The sequence below is a fragment of the Plenodomus lingam genome (assembly GCF_022343315.1).
Source record: "Plenodomus lingam strain CAN1 chromosome Unknown contig_18, whole genome shotgun sequence".
Classification (NCBI taxonomy): domain Eukaryota; kingdom Fungi; phylum Ascomycota; class Dothideomycetes; order Pleosporales; family Leptosphaeriaceae; genus Plenodomus; species Plenodomus lingam.
In genome coordinates this window covers 1,128,966-1,147,793 of record NW_027093935.1, presented here as the reverse complement: position 1 = coordinate 1,147,793, position 18,828 = coordinate 1,128,966, and the positions used below count along the sequence as shown (strand labels likewise).

General features: G+C 50.3%; 10 protein-coding genes across 10 annotated transcripts; 3 read left to right on the top strand and 7 right to left on the bottom strand.

Moving 5' to 3' along the window:
* Nucleotides 1-550: 550 nt before the first annotated feature.
* Nucleotides 551-1,771, top strand: IAQ61_003829 (uncharacterized protein; the record flags this gene model as incomplete). Its single annotated transcript, XM_066096113.1, has 3 exons — nucleotides 551-765; nucleotides 856-1,141; nucleotides 1,202-1,771. 3 exons carry the CDS (start codon nucleotides 551-553, stop codon nucleotides 1,769-1,771), a joined length of 1,071 nt encoding a protein of 356 aa, XP_065953989.1.
* A 78-nt stretch (nucleotides 1,772-1,849) lies between these two features.
* Nucleotides 1,850-3,148, bottom strand: IAQ61_003828 (uncharacterized protein; the record flags this gene model as incomplete). Its single annotated transcript, XM_066096112.1, has 3 exons — nucleotides 1,850-2,489; nucleotides 2,591-2,600; nucleotides 3,013-3,148. 3 exons carry the CDS (start codon nucleotides 3,146-3,148, stop codon nucleotides 1,850-1,852), a joined length of 786 nt encoding a protein of 261 aa, XP_065953988.1.
* Nucleotides 3,149-3,459: 311 nt separating this feature from the next.
* Nucleotides 3,460-4,032, top strand: IAQ61_003827 (uncharacterized protein; the record flags this gene model as incomplete). The annotated part of the gene is made up of 1 exon (XM_003837345.2): nucleotides 3,460-4,032. The coding sequence occupies one exon, from the start codon at nucleotides 3,460-3,462 to the stop codon at nucleotides 4,030-4,032; it is 573 nt and encodes a 190-aa protein (XP_003837393.2).
* A 967-nt stretch (nucleotides 4,033-4,999) lies between these two features.
* Nucleotides 5,000-5,676, bottom strand: IAQ61_003826 (uncharacterized protein; the record flags this gene model as incomplete). Its single annotated transcript, XM_066096111.1, has 5 exons — nucleotides 5,000-5,120; nucleotides 5,184-5,261; nucleotides 5,476-5,484; nucleotides 5,559-5,585; nucleotides 5,651-5,676. The coding sequence occupies 5 exons, from the start codon at nucleotides 5,674-5,676 to the stop codon at nucleotides 5,000-5,002; spliced, it is 261 nt and encodes an 86-aa protein (XP_065953987.1).
* Nucleotides 5,677-6,301: 625 nt separating this feature from the next.
* Nucleotides 6,302-10,617, top strand: IAQ61_003825 (uncharacterized protein). The gene is made up of 4 exons (XM_003837343.2): nucleotides 6,302-6,832; nucleotides 6,940-7,495; nucleotides 7,544-10,064; nucleotides 10,124-10,617. The coding sequence occupies exons 1-4, from the start codon at nucleotides 6,825-6,827 to the stop codon at nucleotides 10,219-10,221; spliced, it is 3,183 nt and encodes a 1,060-aa protein (XP_003837391.2). The 5' UTR covers nucleotides 6,302-6,824; the 3' UTR covers nucleotides 10,222-10,617.
* Nucleotides 10,618-11,185: 568 nt separating this feature from the next.
* IAQ61_003824 (uncharacterized protein) lies at nucleotides 11,186-12,216 on the bottom strand (the record flags this gene model as incomplete). The annotated part of the gene is made up of 4 exons (XM_066096110.1): nucleotides 11,186-11,387; nucleotides 11,462-11,490; nucleotides 11,544-11,602; nucleotides 11,739-12,216. 4 exons carry the CDS (start codon nucleotides 12,214-12,216, stop codon nucleotides 11,186-11,188), a joined length of 768 nt encoding a protein of 255 aa, XP_065953986.1.
* Nucleotides 12,217-12,812: 596 nt separating this feature from the next.
* On the bottom strand, nucleotides 12,813-13,205 carry IAQ61_003823 (uncharacterized protein; the record flags this gene model as incomplete). Its single annotated transcript, XM_003837341.2, has 1 exon — nucleotides 12,813-13,205. One exon carries the CDS (start codon nucleotides 13,203-13,205, stop codon nucleotides 12,813-12,815), a length of 393 nt encoding a protein of 130 aa, XP_003837389.2.
* Nucleotides 13,206-13,318: 113 nt separating this feature from the next.
* IAQ61_003822 (uncharacterized protein) lies at nucleotides 13,319-14,062 on the bottom strand (the record flags this gene model as incomplete). The annotated part of the gene is made up of 1 exon (XM_066096109.1): nucleotides 13,319-14,062. The coding sequence occupies one exon, from the start codon at nucleotides 14,060-14,062 to the stop codon at nucleotides 13,319-13,321; it is 744 nt and encodes a 247-aa protein (XP_065953985.1).
* A 420-nt stretch (nucleotides 14,063-14,482) lies between these two features.
* On the bottom strand, nucleotides 14,483-15,141 carry IAQ61_003821 (uncharacterized protein; the record flags this gene model as incomplete). Its single annotated transcript, XM_066096108.1, has 2 exons — nucleotides 14,483-14,744; nucleotides 14,975-15,141. The coding sequence occupies 2 exons, from the start codon at nucleotides 15,139-15,141 to the stop codon at nucleotides 14,483-14,485; spliced, it is 429 nt and encodes a 142-aa protein (XP_065953984.1).
* Nucleotides 15,142-15,454: 313 nt separating this feature from the next.
* On the bottom strand, nucleotides 15,455-18,530 carry IAQ61_003820 (uncharacterized protein; the record flags this gene model as incomplete). The annotated part of the gene is made up of 3 exons (XM_003837340.2): nucleotides 15,455-16,466; nucleotides 16,517-17,183; nucleotides 17,231-18,530. The coding sequence occupies 3 exons, from the start codon at nucleotides 18,528-18,530 to the stop codon at nucleotides 15,455-15,457; spliced, it is 2,979 nt and encodes a 992-aa protein (XP_003837388.2).
* Nucleotides 18,531-18,828: the final 298 nt, after the last annotated feature.

The window sequence follows — 18,828 nt, the reverse complement described above, 5'->3', positions numbered from 1 at the left end:
AGAGAAGAGAGAGCCAAACAGAGCTGAAGAGAAGAACGTTTGGATTTAGGCGTCTGCAGCACCGAGAGTGAGAGAAGTCTAGGTACTGCAGCTTGAGCAGAGGTTTTGACAGATTACCTACCGGTACCTAACTTACCTCCCTACCTTTAGGTTACCTACCAGCAAGCAAACGCTACAGGTAGGTACCCATGTATCCGTCACCGCATGATCGAGCCAACGAGCCGCCACTCGCTGTGACGACCGCATTTATAAAGTGAATGCGAGCGCATAAGCGACCGCTGATTTCGACTTGGGCCCGCCATCCGCCAACCTTGTACCGGTAAGCTTCCCGGGCGGCCTGGGCTGTGTTTACAGAGTGACGATGGCGGGGTAACAACGTACCTACGCGATTTCCAGCCTAGGTAACGTTACCGGTTAAGGTAAGCGCGCCACTCTTTAGCAGCAAACGCCAATTCACGTGCGCGTCCCTACATGCTAATTCACCCATGGCTTTACAAGTTACAACGGCACATTTCAGCATCCCAGCATTCCGGCCCATACCAAGACGAATATGACGGACGAACCGCAGAATATAAGGGGTCTCTTCCTTACCGCTGAGCGCGTGAGACAGAGCCTTGTTTCGCCATATGAGCCCAACAGTCCCGCCTATCAAGAAAACCTTACCATGACTATTGCCACTTATGAAGAATGCCTGAAACTGGCAGAACAAGTCTCGCTTTTCAGTCCAAACGAGACACTCGAAGACATTTCATCCTCGGAGTTACAGTATGTTGGCACCACTAACGCATGTTTTTTATTACCTGGTCTCGCGACTCTTTTCTACATAAGCGAGCCTGGTGGCTAAGGTTGCATCAGATACATGGCCATCAACCATCACCTAGCAGAACTGGTGCAAAAGATTTCCAGTACAGATATTTCCATCCGAAAACAGAACCTGTTACGTGCGCGGACATACTACGAGAAATTCCTGAAACTCCTGGATTCTTATGACCTGCTTAACAAGGCGGACGCTAAACTCTTCGAGGCCTACATGGAAGACAAAGACAACTTCTCTACAGCAAACACGCGGGATCCTGCCGCACGACGCGAAGCCAAGATCAGCCGGTTCAGAGAAGAGAAGGAGCTCAAGAGGAAAATCGAAGTATGCTGCGCCACTACTGCTTCTGTTAGGCGTCAAAACACTGCTAACGTACAAGCGCAGTATTTGCAACACAATCCTAAACTTGCAGAACAAGACGAACAGGTCGTTCGTGATCTTCATTTGACGAATCTAGCCTTCATGGTGCATCAGACATTTCAATCACTAGAGTCTTTGGCCCAAGAATTGCACATCATCTCTCTGGCGCCGCCCACGCCCCCACAAGGACAACCTGGAAGCCCGCAAGATGGGCGCGAAGATGATCGGAACAAGGACGGGTACTCTGAGCGTCTAGACGGCGACTTTGCTGGCCTGCGGTACTCGGGCCCCATCTTGGACAGCGCTGGCAAGCCAATGCGACCCTTTACCTTGCTGGACAGTCGACAGACGCTGAAGAAGAATGTGTTCCGGCCAGACCATAGCCTACCCACCATGACGATTGATGAGTACCTCGAGGAGGAAAAGCGAAGAGGCGGCATCATCGAAGGTGGAGGTCCGCAGTCCGAGATCCGACCCGAGCCCAACGAGGACGACCTCGTTGCCGCAGACGAAGAAACCATGAAGCAGCGCGCATGGGACGAGTACGTCGAAGCGAATCCAAAGGGATCCGGCAACACCTTGAACAGAGGTTAAGCAGAACATCCGCTATTCCGACGCTAGCTAGATACCCCAAAATAAAACAAAAGTTATCCCAGCAGCCCACATCCTTCCTCATAGCCGCTCAGGCGCCAGCTCCGGCCACTTGCTCGTGACCAGTTCGAACAGGGCCCTGGAAAGCACCGCATAGCCCTTGACATCCAAATGCAACCCATCCGTAAACCAACCCTTTCCAAACGAACGCGCCCCCAACAAGCCGCTGCCAGGCGGTAGCTTCTCGTCATACTCGCCCCCTTCCTCCTCATACAAGGCCCGCACCATCTCCCACCAATAATTCAACCCCACCACCCTCCCCGTCTCCGCATACTCATCCGCAATCCGCACCATGCCCTCGGCATACCGCTTCTTACTCATATACGTCTTATACCGCATCTCCCCCCTCTTCATCTCATTCACGTCCTCGACGTCCTCGGCCGTCTGCGCCGCGCCAATGGCAGGCGCCGTGCCGTTGATGGGCGGCGGCCCAATGAGCACGATTTTCGTGTCTGCCATTGCGTCTTGTGTTAGAATGGTTTCGACAAACATGCGTATGTTGGCTTCGAAGGTGGGCCAGGGGACGTATTCGCTGGCGCCTATGAAGCAGGCGTCGTTTGCGCCGAGGAAGATGGTGAAGAGGAGGGTGGGTGGCGCGTTTGGGGAGGTGGCGCGTGTGATGATGCGGTCGAAGTCGGATTTCAGACGGGAGGATGTGTAGCTGGTGGTCTGTTAGGCTTTTCTTGTATGCATGGTGTGGGAATTCATGTGGGGGAAGCGGAGAGGACTTTTTTCTAATGGTGGGTTTGTTTGTTTACGCACCCTGCTTGACCTGTTGATAAAGTTAGCCTTGGTTTTGGGGAGATGTAATGAATTTGTTCGCGTCGATGCAATGACGGCAAAGAGATATCTTCAAGTAAAACAAACATGCACAATCCCCCAAAAAACATATCTTTCCTAACCTTCATTCACAACCTCCACCTCACCCCTATACCTCTCCCCCAAAACCCACCCCAAAACCTGCGTCTCCTCCTCAAAACTCCACTGCACCATGGACGCGCCAAACAGGACTATCCGAGGCAAACAACCAACTGAAGAAATTACTGTATAAACGCAGTTCTTTATATATCTCTCTCTCACACATACACATACACGGCCTGGTGACAAAAAGTGTAAAGTAACGTTAACTCTTAAACCCAGGCAAAACAGCAGGTAAAAGAAAGAGAGAAAACCAGCAAACTCACCTTCATTAACCACATCAACCTTCCCCGCATACAGTTGCCTAAGATACCACCCAAACCCCCGCGTATCCTCGTCAAAGCCCCACTCAGTCAGCGAGTCGCCAAAGAGGACGAATTCAGCGCGTTTAGGGCTCGACATTGGGGTTTTTTTTGGAGGTTGAGTTTTTTTTCAAGGGGGGATTGCTGCAAGTAGTGGTTACTATTCGTTTAGTTGGTTTGTTTGCCCATGTGGGTTTGTTTGCTTTGGGGGTTTGGCGGTGGAGGGTTAGGGAGGGATTGGGAGACTAGGCTGTGAGTGGACTAGTGGGGTTCGTGGTGTATGGGGAGTGTGCTGGGCAAGGTTGATGGGGGAGCTGAGTATGCGACTTGGATACTTGATATGTTAGATGTGATTCTATGGATTGTGTAGTCGTGGACTAATCAATAAAAAAGAAAATTGGAAGCTTTGCAATGTCAGTTTGTAGATGGAAAGAAACAAGTCATCATGACCTCACTTTTACTCCTGCATCCAAGTCCTCAGACTTTTTGTTTTCAAGAGGTGACATAATATCTGTAAACCCTACAAAAGCAAACTGTGATCCTGAATTGCTTCAGAAGTTCCCTAATCTCATCCTACTCCAATCGCTCCGCTGTTCAATAGAAAAGCCACAGACCCCATCAAAAACAATGCCACCCCTCCAAACCTTCCACACCCTCCGCGTTCTACGCACAACCACCTTCAACCAACCCCTTCGGACATTCATCTCCACGACCAAACACCTCTACCCAACGGATAGTAAAAGCCCTGCTGCGAACCTCCCAGACCCCTCTCCCAACTCCTCCGCAGCACCAAATGCCAGTGTACGCTCAGACACGCAAAACACAGACAGACAGTCGTCCGCCTCCAAGGATGAGGACAAGACCGGAGACGATCATCCTGCAAAACAGCCGGATTATCAGGCTGAGCCGAAGAGGGGGACGGGGATTGGGGGCCAGGAGGAGGTGAAGGGGGGAAAGGCGGGGTTGGGAGAGAGGGGAGTGTAGTAGTTTAAGGGGTTGGTTGAAGAGGTGGTGATGGAGATGGGATTAGATGAGGAAGGAAGTTGATGGATATGTGATAGGTGATATTCTATATGGGTTACGATTGTCTTTGTGAAGTCTGGAAAGCCGACGAATTTCGATGTCGTAGTTTTAGCGGGTTCTGGTATGCGCGATCGGAACCCTTTGTCAGTACAATCGTCGAGTATTATCCTGGCAGAAGCAAGCAAGGAACTTCAGTGACTGGCGAATATATCATTCTCCAATCATGGAAGTTTCATGCCAAAATTCCAAACTCTCCTTCTCCTACCCGCAAGCCAGATTCGGCTCTGTACAGTCGTGTAACCTCACAAGTCTCGGACGAACAATCGCGGAAGCAGTAGGACGCAGACTCCTTAATGTTGACCGCATCGTCGAATGGGAAGGGGCAGACTTTCTTTCGAGCAGTTGAGACGCTCTTCGCCGACCGACTATGCACGCAGAAGGCCCGTATTCGATCGTGAAGCGGTTATGCGACGGGAATGCGAACGAGAGACGTTAACGAGTATTGGACTTGTCCAAGCCAGCATTTGCATTCGGTCCATAATGGATTCACATTCAGAATCGAGATGGCGGAGATTTTCCGGCGGACCCAGAAAACGACGAAGTACGGCCGACGTTTGTATGGATTCCCATCTTTCAGGAGGGGTAGGTACAACTGAGCGGTAGGAGAGATGATGATGTCGGGTATAGATGATATATTTCGGAGTCGTTGGTCTCAGCTTTTTGTTTAGCATTATGCTGGGGCAGTGGTGCCAATGGACGCGGCCCAGTGTCGACAGTGTCCATATTGCCATCTTACTGTGTACACATCTGGCCGTGTATGTGCGAGTGCTCGAAAGGTTGCAAGTTCATTTGATGGAAGGGTTGTTCCCCGATTCAACAGTGTCCAGAATACTCGGAACAGCTGCCGCGGAGCGTGATTTGCTAGCTATCATGTGAAAGGTTGCAAGATGGCGAACAGCCAGTCGATGCGTTTTGAGAGTGATGGCCAACCCCGGCGGTTGGCGGTGACTCGAAACACAATGGTAACTACATCCTTGCGATACGTTGGACTGATAAGTTAGGTACTCGGGGTGCATGTGCTATGCAGGCACACGGCAGGGGTTTGACGATACAAACCGTATTGTCGGTATTGGCGTCCAGGGTCAAGGTACTGCCTTGAGAAGCTCCGGTGCATACCGCGAACTAGGTATCTATGCACATATTGCATATCTGGGGAACTCTCTGAAGTCGAATCCTTGATCGTCTCTTGAATACATTGCTTTTCAGGAGGAAATACTGATTGGCATGTAGGTAGCCAGACGGGCCGTGGGGGTAGATAACAAAGTACATGAAGTACTGTGTACATAGGTACCTCCTCAACACTCGGATGGGACGGCTTGAGCATTAGTGTACCTTGGTCAATACCTCTGAAGCCTGAGGAGGTTAAGTACCAATTGCGAGCCGAGCCTCTGGGTACAGTACATAGGTCCCAAAATGTTATGACTTACAGGGGTGGTGGTCGTATGGTCCGAGCCCTCAAGATAAAGATATAGGAGAGATAGTCGATACGTAATGCGGTGATGCTCAGTAATTGGTATACCTAGATGCGACCCAGCAAAGGACCATAATGTCTGATTTGGATTTCGAAAAGAAGACAGTCATGGATGGCGAATGACGTTAGGGATTGTATGAGGGTTAGCATAGGTTGTAGCAACCTGTGTGGGAGATTGTGGGGTAACTTGGTGACTTGGTCCATCGTGCAGCTTGATGGACAGGCCATGAGAGGATATTACCATGGTACCATTTTATGATGCTATGGCTGCTCTTGGAGGCACCTGTACCGTAATCGGGAGAAAAAGTGATAGTTTCGAGAGGGCATTGCCAGCCATACCAGTAAATCTCCCCCCACGATGCCGGTACCTGGAGATGGATTGACGTGGTTCCTAGGCTCCTAGCACCGCATGTCGCTGCTCACACGCCCCTCTTGGCATGGCGCACAGGTGCGTCCAGGATGGACTGATAGGCTGTTTCGAGTTACCAAAACGATTGTCTGAAGCCGCCGACGGGCGAAATGGGGTGCGCCAGGGGAGCGAGGTGTGAAGGGGTGTCAAAAGCAAACGTGCCCGTAACCGGTATGAGCCTCTTTGCCCGTTTATGGTGGCTTGACGCTTGGGCCTTTTCTTCTCTCCACCCTCGGCTTCCCGAGGTCTGGACTGGGCATGCCGCGGCCAAGGGAAGGGATGCAGTTCATCTTTCGTTGTCTTGTCGCAATGTGAGACCAGCGTTCTTTTGGCAAGTCGCCTTGGGTAGGAGAGAAGGGGGGAGAAGATGCGACAAGAAGCACGGTCGAGTCCTTGTAGGTTAGCGGTATGTGATCAATCCCAAGGTTGGATTGGGTGTGGGTGGAGGGTTCGTTTCTTCTCAACGCTCAACTACCCTAACATACTCTACTTACCCTTCCCTACTCTACTTACCCTTCCCTACTACCTACCTGGTTCCCTACTCGACCCCACGCAGACAGTCGCGCCGCTGCCATCAGTGATCAACGCGGCTCAAACCGCCCAGCTCGTGTCGGCTCTATAAGCTTGGAAGTGACATGCCACGGCGAGCACCAGTGAATGGCAATGCAGTCGTTAGGTAGTGGCCATCCTATTGAACTGATTGCCGCCCACGTTTTGCTTGCCTGCTTGCCTGCTTGCCTGCTACCACAAGTCAACTAAGGTAGTTGCCAGTCTGCCTGTCAAGGCATTCTGCTCTCCTCTCCTAGCTACACCATGTCAGGGTAAGCTTGCTGAGACCTTATATTGTCCCCACGCCCTCTGTCGGTGGCACACACACTAGCATTTCATGATAGTTGGCCAAAAGAGTTGATCTAACTACGACCTCTAGGTCCATGCGAGAGGCACTCAAGGCCCTCAACACCACCTTTTCTGCGCCATCGGTTCCCTATCCGCTGCCCGACGAGCTGCTCACAACCATCGAGAGCTTTCTCGAGCGCTATGACGACATCGACGAACACGATGCCCAGCGCTTCCACGAAGACTTCCACGACCTCTACCTTCGCCATGTCGCAGGTCACTCGGAAAAGCACGGCGCATTCCTATCAGCATTGCGCCTCTTGCGACCAGTCATCACTGGCGAGACACGCCTGACGACATGGTGGGATCTGGTACTCAAGCCCACAATAGATGGAGTAGGACACAAGAGGCAGGAGATTAGCGATGCAAGCGAGTTTGTCCTGAGCATACTGGTCTTCGATGTGGATACCGACACCGGTGGAGAGCATGCCCACATGTCAGCCCTCTTCACCAAGAAGCTGCTGGACGCCTATCTCGCTCGCACAAACAGCCCCCTCTCTCTCGAGCACACGCTGTCCCCTGAGAATGAATTTGCGGTGCATGAACTCGAGTCGCTCATAGTGGCCTTTGGGCGCAAGATGCCAAAGGTTTGTGGAATTCACTTTGTTTTCAGGGCATTGCACTGACTACTACAGGCTCTTCTCCTTGCGCTTGACAGACTATTCGTTCAGAAGCAACATCGCATCCAGGCCTTGAACCTCCTCAGTGCCTTCGTCCGACTGCAGCCACCCCACCTCTACCTCGTGCTTGAGACCGAGCTTATTCAGCATATCGAAAAATGTCTTCTCATCGACACATGCGCAGTCGTCATCGATCTTGCTCTCGTCGTTCTCATCATGTTCCTCCCACACATCTGTGGTGCGCTGACTTCGGATCACCATCTAGAGAAGATGTTTCTCATTTACTGTCGAATACTGTGCTGGGACAGGTTGGGAATTGCCCAAGGTGCTGAGTCGGGAGATCAGTATGCCGAAAGCGACGGTGACGATGAGGAGGGAAGCTATGATGACTCTGAGCAGGCTTGGGAGCAGTTGCAACAATCTGCAGATTACCAGGACTCCTCTCCGCCAACTCTGATCCACTACTTCACCTTCCTTTACGGCTTGTTTCCTGTGAATTTCATGAGCTTTCTTCGAAAGCCGAGGAAGTATTTGAAGTCGCTCAACTTTCCTGGCGCACGCGATTTCGACCTGGACCAAGACTTGATACACACCAGGACAGAGCCATTTCGGAAAGTTCATCTATTACACCCAAACAGTTTCACTACGACTGTAGAGGATGAGTTGAGTGAAAATAGGTGGTCAAAGAGTGACCCCGCTGATGTAGTTGTCGAGTGTATGGATCTTTGCGTAGCGGTGTCACCCACATTACAGCAGCCGGGACCGCCACCAGCTGCTGCACTTCCGCCGGTACCGAATATTCCCACACGCTTTGCATTGGAAGAAGATGCTTCTGCGGTGCATGAATCAGAAGGCAGCTGGCGGAATACGCAATCCACGTTCTATGCACATGGAAGCGACGCTGAGGCACCCGAGACTCTCGAAATGCCATTGAAATCCAAGTCTATTAAATCAGTGAAATCAGAGGTATCCATGGCATCACCACTCCTCAAGGCTCGCGACATGATGGATTCACCCACCCTGCCAGCTACAAAAGAAAGCAAGAAACAAGATGTAGCCGTTGCACACATTGCTACTGCCCAGCGATTTTTCGCGCAACAGCCGAGCTTGGACAACTTTGTACACTCTGTTGCTGGTTCGAACACCCAAGCAGCTGGCGAGTTCCAGAATCACACGATAGCATCGCTGCAGAGAGAAATCATGCTGCTACGGAACGATCTGAACTTTGAGCGTTACCTCAAGTTGCAACACCTGACTCATATTGGCCAATTACAACGAAAGCACATCAGAGAAGCGACCGCGGAGGCCGAGACTCAGAATCTTATCAATAACAACAAGACTTTGAAAGCCAGGCTTGCAAAGGCAAACGAGCTCTATGCTCAGTTGAAGAAAGAGACCCTGACAAGCAGAAGTCAGTCAAAGAAATGGGAGACAGATTTGAGTGCCAAAGTACGCTCTTACAAGGATAGCGAAAAGTCCTGGCATAGTGACGAAGGCAGCTTGCGCTTCGAATTACAGCGCACTAAAGCCGACTATGAGCAACTCAAGCACATCGTCGAGAGGGCCGAGGCCGACAAGCTGAAGGCCCAGCAACGAAGCACGGCGCTCGAATACGAGCTTGAAGACTACAGCACCATCCGTGATGAGCTTCATGCTGCCCAGGAGAAGATTGCAGCCTGTGAAGATCAAAGAAGAGAGTTCCACACCCTCATGCAGGAGCGAAATGATCTGCGCAACGATCTCGAAATTGCGAATATGCGGCTCAACAGCCGAGAGCAAGAAAGAGAGAGATCTATCAAAGCCTACGAGCGACGGATCATGGAATTGGAAACCCGATTACATGTATCCGAAAGGAGCACTAGCAAGCCAGGACAGCTTCCTTCGTCTGTACAGCAAATGCTTGACTCTGCGCTCGCGGCAAGTAACGCCAAAATGCAGCAACTCAAGAAGACTCATTATCGCCTATTAGATCAGTACACTGAGCTGCAAATGAAGTATTACGATCTTGAAGGCCAACATCAAGTGGAGGTAGGGCAGGCGTATGCCCAAGAGAAGTCTGGTCATGTTGAATATGGAAGGTCGCAGCAGGTCCATCGGAGCTCGAGTCAGCGACAAGGCAATACTTTTGCCTCGAATTCGCGATACCTCTCTCCACTCTCCACAGACATGGAGATCAGCGAAGAGGGTGATTACCACCATGATCAGCGCCCTTCAGATGTAATGCTCAGCCCTGCCTCAGCTGCTACACCAACTACCGCAGGCCGTCCACCTCGCTTCGACTCGCAGCAGTCTCAACAGAGACCCCAAAGATCTCAAACTACGCCTCTGCCCTACCCTGGCTTCGGAGGCGCAATGCATCCAGACTTTCACGCCGCGTATGATACCTCACCAAACCGGGGACTCCATCCCCAACAGCCGGGCAGTGCCCCTCAGTCCAGCGGCAAGAGCAGCTTCTCTGTCGACACCGACGGCAGCGAGGGCAAGAGTAAGAAAGATAAAGTGGATCCCAAGTCCGAGGTTAGGTATTACGGTCGAGGTATGTAGCATTGATTAGCTTTTTTTTTGTTCTGGGATCCTAACTAACAACGTGGCCAGGCGGAGCGCAGAATATCGGGAAGAAGAAGGACAAGGAGGCCAAGAAGGCTGGTTCTTCGAAGACGGGAGGGTTCCGCGGATTGAAGGGTATCATGTAAGGGAATTATCATGTGCAGGGTTTTCTTTTGGAGTGGCTTGGGCTTGTGGCTGACGAGGCTTTTCATGGGCCCATCTTGCATTTTGTTCTAGATCTGGGTGGCACGATAGCCTTGTTTATAGGATATGGCAAGGGGCACTGTGTCAGCCTCGCGCATCCTCGGGGTTTCTTTTTCGTCTTGGCTATGGTTATGGTCATGGCCATGGTTGCTTTTGTCGCCATCTTTATATACCCTCGACTCCATTTCTCCCGAGAGCTGACTGACTCAGCGACGTCAGTGTCGAAAATTATAACGCCTTATCGGTTAAACACATGGACAGGGCTAGTGCAGTTCTAGAGTGCTTGTCTGCAAGTACGAGAATCAAAATCTATGTCCTGTTATGGATGGGAGTGATGCACAGAACTTACACGTTTCTCTGTGAGTGGAAGTGAGGATTGAATGGACGTCATATACGATCAGTGTATACAACCTCCTCCTAGCTGGTATAGATGTCTCAGTGCATAGTGTATATGTATCTCGTGGATGTGACGCTTGCCTCTGTTCAACAATGTTCCCCAATGTTCCCTGACGTCTTGCTATGAAATATAGAAAAAATCATCTAACCCAAACACCCCGCATACACATGATGTTCGGACCGTAACCCCGGCCTTTTAGTGTATCCTCAATACCTTTCTCTCAGCGGTCAAGTCATTCTGCCTGATACCACGATTTCAAACATCTTGATAATCATCACCATCGCTGTCCGCATCCTCATCCTCGCCATAGCAGTCCGTATCCTCATCCTCGCCATCGCTGTCCGTATCCTTATCTTCATCACCGTTACTCTCCACATCCTCCTCCCCACCCAGCGACTCTCCACCCCCGCCCTCCAACATCCTAACAACCTCCTTGTACTTACGCCGCATAGATCCCATCTCTCTCCGCAACACCCTGCACTCCTTCTCCAGCTCCTCCACTACTGTATCTAGTCCGCAGCAGGGCGTATACACCGACTTTCCTTTGTGCTGCTCGATACGCTGTCTTGGGTTCGGGCGGAGGCGGGGCCGTTCGAATTGGGGTTTGTGCTTTTGGTGCTGTAGGGTTGAGGTGCGGTGGCGGGTTTGGGGGGTGTGCGGGGAGGTGGATCTTGTGCTTTGGGTAGGCGGGTGGTGGGTTCGGCGTGTGTGCTGGGTGGGAGATGTTAGTTTTGGATTTGGTGTGGGTTGGGGGTGTACCGGTAGGCTTGTGTGTATTGACTTACAAAGTGGGTTTTGGAGCTGTAATGAGCTGCTGGTGTATTATCAGCTTATATATTGTAGAAAAGACGAGGAGATCCAACTTACACCCCGCAATGTCGTCAACATTCCACTCATCCCCAGAGTCCTCTCGCTCAACCTTGACTCTGACGCTTCCAGACGACTTGCTAGTTGAGGAATCGGTAGTCAAACACGCCCCCTGTTTGACACCACGGCCAGAACACCGCGTCGACGTGTTTCTCGCAAAGTACATGCATGCAATTCTAAAGTTACTCAGCATACCATTCGCATCAGCAACATACGCATATTTCAGATGTCCAGTCTTGAGGAAGATAAAAGTGATGGCCGCCTCAATCACACTCCGCCACTTATTGGTACCAGGAATATATCCGCGCTGAGCATGGTGTGCCGTGTACAACACCTCGTCCTCCTTGCCACCGACCATGCGGCTGAACGGCTCGTCTGTGAAGTATATCCTCGCGGGGTCGGGCGCAAGTTTGGCTAGAGACGTGCCTGGCAGACTGAGGTAGTAGGTGATGCCAGCGCCCACGGTATGGGCCCATACGTTGGGAAAAGCGGCATACTGCGTGTGATAGCGGCCGACGAGGAGCATCTTGGCTGGATGGACTGGGTGGCCGTTCACTGGTTTCTTTCTTTCAAAGGTATATTGCTTGGAGTCTTGGAAGATTGCAATTGGGCCTGACAGTTTTTTTCCTGCGAAGTCCTCGAAACTTGCTAGGCTGAGTCGTTGGGATGGCATGGTGAGCTGGGGAGGAGAGTTTGCTTGGTTGTTGGTTTTGGGCCAATTGATTGGCTTCCTGTGTCATAGTCAGTAATGTTTTCAGGTGCATTGTTTGGAGTAGGTTGGTGTACGCAGTCTTTGCAGTCGTAGTAGGGCCCAGATATGTGGGTAAGGGGAGAGGAAAGATTGGATAGAGCGAAGATCTCTGGATATTATATACTGAGGAAAGATAAGTGAGAAAAACGTGTCACTCGCAATGAGGCACGCTAAACTACTCGTCTGTAGTGCCAAAGCTGCCGGTCAAGGTAAAGGTAGATCGATGTGATATACAAAGTGAGAGCAGAGAGGCTGAAGTAATTCTACTATCACTTTTAGAGAAGGCATCTCTACAGGCACTAAAGGAAGCCTCAGTAGCGGTGACTACAAACAGCGTTGGAGATGCAGGTTATGGTGCGTCTACATTCAAGCTATTTCATGAAAATCACCGTCTTCTGTGACTTGATCATGTAATGATGTGTGCATATTGTGTCTTCTAGAATCCAATCATTCAACATGATTTGTTTAGATATACCACGTTCATTTCGCTCATTCTTGATATTAACCCTCTACTTCCACTATTTATCCTTGACGCCACGACGAATTCTCTTTCTCGACACCATTTCCTCTGAATCATCCTCTTCTTCTCGCAAAGGCTGAGGGCTAACCATCTTTGCCTTCGTCTTTGACTTCGAGGTGTTCTTCCCACACTTGTTGAGATAATGCTGACGGCTACGACTGATCCTGATGAGATCCTTTTTGAGCGCGGCGTTCTCTCTCTTGGTGATCTCGATCTGTATGTCCCGATCGCGGTTGCAAAGTTCTGCAGTACGTCGTTTTCCCTTTTCTTTCTTGAGCTTGATTTTTGTAGTTCTGTACTTGTTATCTTTTGTGCGAAGCTGATCCTTGAGGGTTTGTATTTCGTATTGGTTCTCCATGTAAATTGCAAAATGGCGGGATTTGTCCTGCATGGTAAGTTAGATTGAGATTTCTCGAGAATACGAGTCGGTACTGTTGCATATTCTAGCTGAACTCACGGGCTTGTTGTATTGCTTGATATCTTTCCCTGTCAGGTTAGCTATGACTAATCGTTCGTAAGATGACGAATCGACATACCTCTGCTCGAATCCGGAGTTGATCGCTTCGCAACCACAACTTTTGCATGCATTGCCATGGCAGGAGACAAATCTTGTGAGACATTGTTATGTTGAGGGGCGTTTAGCATTATATTGCGACTCTCAAGATCGTAACGACTCTCCAGACCAGGTAATTGAAGCGGTGGCAGTGGAGTAACAGACTTTGGTCTATGGTTTTGTCGGAAATTTGTGCACGCAATCTTGAAGCTGGCCAGCATTTCCCCTTCATTGACGCACTCGACATAGTTCAATCTTCCTGTCCAAAGGAACATGAAGTATATAACCGTCTCCGCAATATCCCGCCAGACATTCACATCTGGGTTATGACCATGAATGGTTGTATGATCATACTGTGAGTCATCGAGACAGATGATCTGACGAAACGGTGCATCTAGATAGTAGATCCTGCCATAGTTGCACCTTGAAACCGTCTGAATGGTACGATACCGTTGTTCGAAGGAGTGGTAGCTTATACCTTTTTCGGTCGCATAAGCCCAAGCAAACGGAGCTTCTGTGTTCTGGAAGTGATAGCGGCCAATGTGGAGTAAATCAACTTGGACAGCCTGGGCCTGTGTATCTACGAGCGAGTGCTGTTTGAAGGTATACTGGTTGATCCTGGCGAGCTGAGCGAATTCGCTTGGGAAATGTTGACCCGCAAATTCTACAAAATTGGCTAGAGTGAGTCGAGGCATTGTGGGAGCGGGCGCCAGTAGGTTGGGTTCTGTAATCACCTATTATCAGTGCTTGTAAAAATCTCCAAATTTGTCATCTCTTACCGATTTCAACACACAATTGCTACCTGGGGGGAAATTAATACAGTGCTTGAAGTGTTTGAAGGTGATCAAAAGACCTTCGTCTGCAATGGAGCGCGCTAGAGTGCGACTAGAAATTTACTGAGAGTGAAGGTGAACACGATTGTTCGTGACCTCTCAAGAGTGAATGTACCGCCTGAGTGAGGCTGAGAAGTGAGGGAGCTAGGTCAGCAATTCTGTAATTAAGATTTAGCCTGCCGTAGGAACGAGCAGCTGAAGACACAGTTATTTCAATTCTAGAGTGCTGTGCAGCTTCCTCACTTACACAGATCTACTTACAGATTCATTGCTCCTAGTCCCTCAGACAACCACCTTACTAACCTTGTATTCAACAATCACACCCTTGACACCCGGCTCCTTGATGAAGTGCCCAGAAGCCACATACGTCCCATTCTGCAGATCCTTGTACTTTTCACTCCCCGTCTCGAATGTAAAGGTGACAAAGCTGTCCCCATAATCCGTCGTCTTGGCATCTGGCGCCTTGCCCAGAAGAGCTTGGACAGCTGGGGTGAGAGTAACAGTGCCTTTGTAGAACATGGCCAGGATGGTGCCATCAGAGTTCCTGGAGTTGAGGTTAGATTTGGATCATGTCGATCTATGGAGGCTCAGGAAGATTGAGCATGGAGAAGAAGTAAGTGGGTGAGAGAGAGAGATTTACTTGAGCTGGGAGCGCACATCTAGGCGCATATTTTCGTTCGATGCGTCGTTGTGAATGTAGTCGTATCCCACGCCATGTCTTTCAAGGTGTCAGTCTATGCGTCCATCTATGCCTTTCAAATTGGGTGAGCATACAGCTCGGCATCAAGTGCTGGCTCGAACCCAGGCTCGCTCTTCACAGTTCCGCTGACCATAGGCACGATGATGAGATTAGTACCTGATTGACCGCCTACTGGTATCGCTGTATCGATATCGACGCGCACCGTGAAGGCGGGCTGGAGGGAAGGGAATCCGTCTGGCATTGTGAACCTAGTCGAGTTGGCTGATCAATGGTAGCAAGCGCAAAGTATGAAGATTTCACAGAGGTTGAAAGAAGTCAAGGCAAAGTACACGTGTATAGCGTAAGATGAGGCGAGCAATCAGTACCCAACTAAGTTAAGATGGATCATGTATGGGAAAGCTACCCCTCCAGCCCCGCTCGGAGAAGAGGAGCTCCATGGAGCTCTCGCCTTGGCAGCCCTATGATGCTACGCCATACCGGCACTCTACATCGGCGAGAATTCCAGCGCCACATAGCCAGCATGCATACACGAACCTCCGATGAGCAAGACTACCTCAAAACCCACTGACTCTTCCTTTCTTCTTCTTCTTCTTCTTCAGATCCGGTCTCCCCCCAAATCGGCCCGGCTCGACTTGGCTCATAGGCGCCAAAATGTCTGTATTTCCTGGTCCTCTAAATCCGCGACCAGGAAGTGTCACTTGCGTGTAAGATTGACTGGGCATCTGGCTGCTACTTCCAAAACCCGGAAGTGTCGGACCCTGTGAGCTCTGTGGGAAGGCCAAAGGCTGGCCACCGGCCTTTGATTTCATCAGCTCATTCTCACGTTCTTGTCGCTTCTCTCTACGCTCTTGCTTCTTCCGGTCTTTTTGGCGCTGCTTCTGACTAGTTTCATCAAGAGTTTCCTCTCGTAAAGTATCTTCCATTGCAGACCAATCATACGTGTGAGGATCGATGCCCATACTCCAATGTCCAAGTAGTCTGTGAACATTGGGCGGGATGACTGTGGATGTGGGTGTAATATCTCGCATCCGGAGGTGTCTGCTGAGGCGTGCGATAGTGTCTGAAGGTGCGGGTGGAATGAAAGGCATCGGTGGAGATGAGGGCGGCATTGAGGAAGAAGGTATGGAAGAGTGCGGTGGGGTCGGTAGTGACTGAGAGCTGTCCACAGGCTTCAATGTTAGAATGGGTAGGGTGACGCCACCGTCTTGACTGGTGCCCCCTTCTGATGCGATCACTGTTGGTGGCAGCTTCTCATGATAGACACGTTGACTGGCCAACATGACTTCCACAGCTATAAGTCTAGCGAGACGTTCTTTTCTTCTTCTTATATGAACTGGTATGTCCCGCGGCAGTGGCGCCACCCAGTTTTCTAGGATTTTGTCATAGATGTCTGCAATTGTCGGATCTTCATTCTCACATAGATTGAGTATCCGTGCAGAGGCGATATGACGTATAACAGCCGCATCGTCACCGGCGTTACCGGTCTGTCGCTGCAACAGTTCCTGCAACATCGATGATGCTTCGTCAACATCCGGGACATCTAGCTTCGAGCCAACAGCATCCATCCTGTATGTGTCAGCTTGTATATGGCAGAATGGGCTGAGATAAACACCTACAGTGTACCGACTGGAGTGCGCGTGGCATCCTGAACAGCCGTCAATACCTGTTTAAATCGATTTGTCACTGTCGCAATGTCCACCGATACTCCCTGAACGTCGTCTGTCCGATTAAGAGCGTCGTACAACAATCCATAATCGAGCCCGCTGCGTGTAGAGCTGCGACTCCAGTTCTGTGTCCAGCGCGGGGTTTGTGACGGAGTCATGGTAGTTGGGACTTCTAGAGGTTCAAGATCATCAGGTACTATAAAGTCGTCACCCTCTTCAATATCCTCCTTTGCGTTTCGGCTCCTATGTTTCGAAAGGATTTTTGTAAAGACTGGAACATCAGATTTGAAGGTAGATTCAAGTTGAAGCGTACGATCAAATGCACACACAACTAATTCATGGATGCTGAAGTCCGTTTGAACTACTATGATCCGGTAAAACCGGACATCACCCTTCATTGGGAACTGGAATAGTCCAGGGGACAAGTTGTTCTCCATGACCTCACCGTATTGCATTGGCTCAATGTGTAGTTGGGCTATGTTTCCAGCAGAATCGACTACCAGGTCCAGGGGGACAGGGTCGGATATCATCAGCCTAGCGGCTGCGTTCGATAAGCGGTCAGTGAAGCTGTAGACTTGGACCAAATGGTTCAGGCGAGAATATAGGACCACCTTTAATTCTGTGAGATGTTAACAGCTGGCATGCGATAGCCGAAGGGATAAGTACCATCATCTAAGGGCCTCTGCACGCAGAGATGGAGCGTGAAGTCTTCTGTACCACGATAATGCTTCCAAGATGCCAAAACATAGGCTCCTGCTCGGCCCACAGTGGCGTTGAGGGCTTCACTAGATGTTGTGACAGCCATCAGAATGAGTGACGTAGATGTGAGAACGAAAAAGCGGCTTTTGAATTTGGGATGTTGCTGCACATCTAAAATCCAGTCAAGCGATCGCTTTGCGAATGGACTCGGACACGTCAAATATGCGAAAGTATCACCTTTCCTAGTAACGACACTCATCTGCCTTCGACAGCAGACGACCAGTGTGTTAATGTCGCCGACCCAAAGTATTCTTGCCCATCCGTCCTCTCCGGCCGGTTCATCGACGTCTGGTGGGAATATGGATCCTTTGACTAGACGGGTCATGGAGTATACATCCCCTTTGCGCCCATGCTCGATATCCCAAACACTCCAAGTGCATTTCTGATCAACAATACCGAATTGATACTGGTAGTCCGGGTTGAATGCAATATGAACATGGGGAGTACCCCCAGTCTCATTCATGTCCAGGCTGAGTATTGACTGTGCTTTGATTGTGGATGCGGGTAAACGAAAAAACCGAGAGCGATTTGAGGCCCGTGGGCGGTGATGATAGGTAGTTCGAAGAAGAACAGTCTTTGTAGGGAGGCGAACGGCGAGAAGAGTGTTCTTATCCTCGGATTGTGCAAAACACACTTGTTGTATAGGTGCAGCGTTTTCGTTCCAGTATCCATAGTTTGCAGACCTCAAAGTCGTTCCTTCCACGCATACGCCCTTATCCGAGTTCCAACTTAATCTTTCCACACAATTAGTGGTGATCAATCGAAGAATGTTGCCGGCTTCCCCTGCAGGCATTGCGGCGATTCGTCTTGGGCCATCATGAAGATCTCGTGCAGTCGTTGATCCAAATGAGAACAGATTGCCAACAAGGGGATCATAGGTTGCCGCAGTCTTTTCGATGACAGCAGATGTAAGCGCCAACTCCGGGACTATTTTAGAGGAAGGGGCGAGTTGTGGACGCTCATGTACAAGTCTTCTAAAGACTTTCTGCGTGCTTGTGCGATGCGCCTGAGCGATCACAACAGGGAATTGGGTGGAGGCGGGTACAGCCAAGGTGGATTCCAATGATGCGGCGTTCTTCCATGGCCGGATCTGTTTCAGTCTTCGGGCAACATGCTGTCTGGTGAACGACCATTGGCCGTTATCGAGGTCGTAAAATGCGGCTCCTGGGTGACCATAATTTAGAGTTCCAAGCGTAGGCTCAGCCATTTGGGTCAACGAGTGGTATACGGTCTTTCACAGTGCTACAGTAGCGCAACATGCTTCAAGTGAATAGTCAAGGTGAAATCAAGTGTGACCAGAGAGCGCGGCTTGCAGTGCAAACGCGAATCTGCAGAGAAACGGGCACGTCTAAAACTCCACTAGCGCCTGAACGCATGTTCACGTGATCGTGACCCCCACTAGCTCAAGAACACCCTTTCGGCATTAGCGCAGGCTCGTTGTTTACCTAGCAACCATGTCAGATCTTCAACACATGCAACACCATATCATAGCGCACCACGTCACA

Coding starts and splice junctions, on each gene's coding strand:
- IAQ61_003825 (XM_003837343.2), top strand. Junction 7,496..7,543: donor TTGGGCGCAAGATGCCAAAG/GTTTGTGGAATT, acceptor TGACTACTACAG/GCTCTTCTCCTTGCGCTTGA. Junction 10,065..10,123: donor GGTTAGGTATTACGGTCGAG/GTATGTAGCATT, acceptor CAACGTGGCCAG/GCGGAGCGCAGAATATCGGG.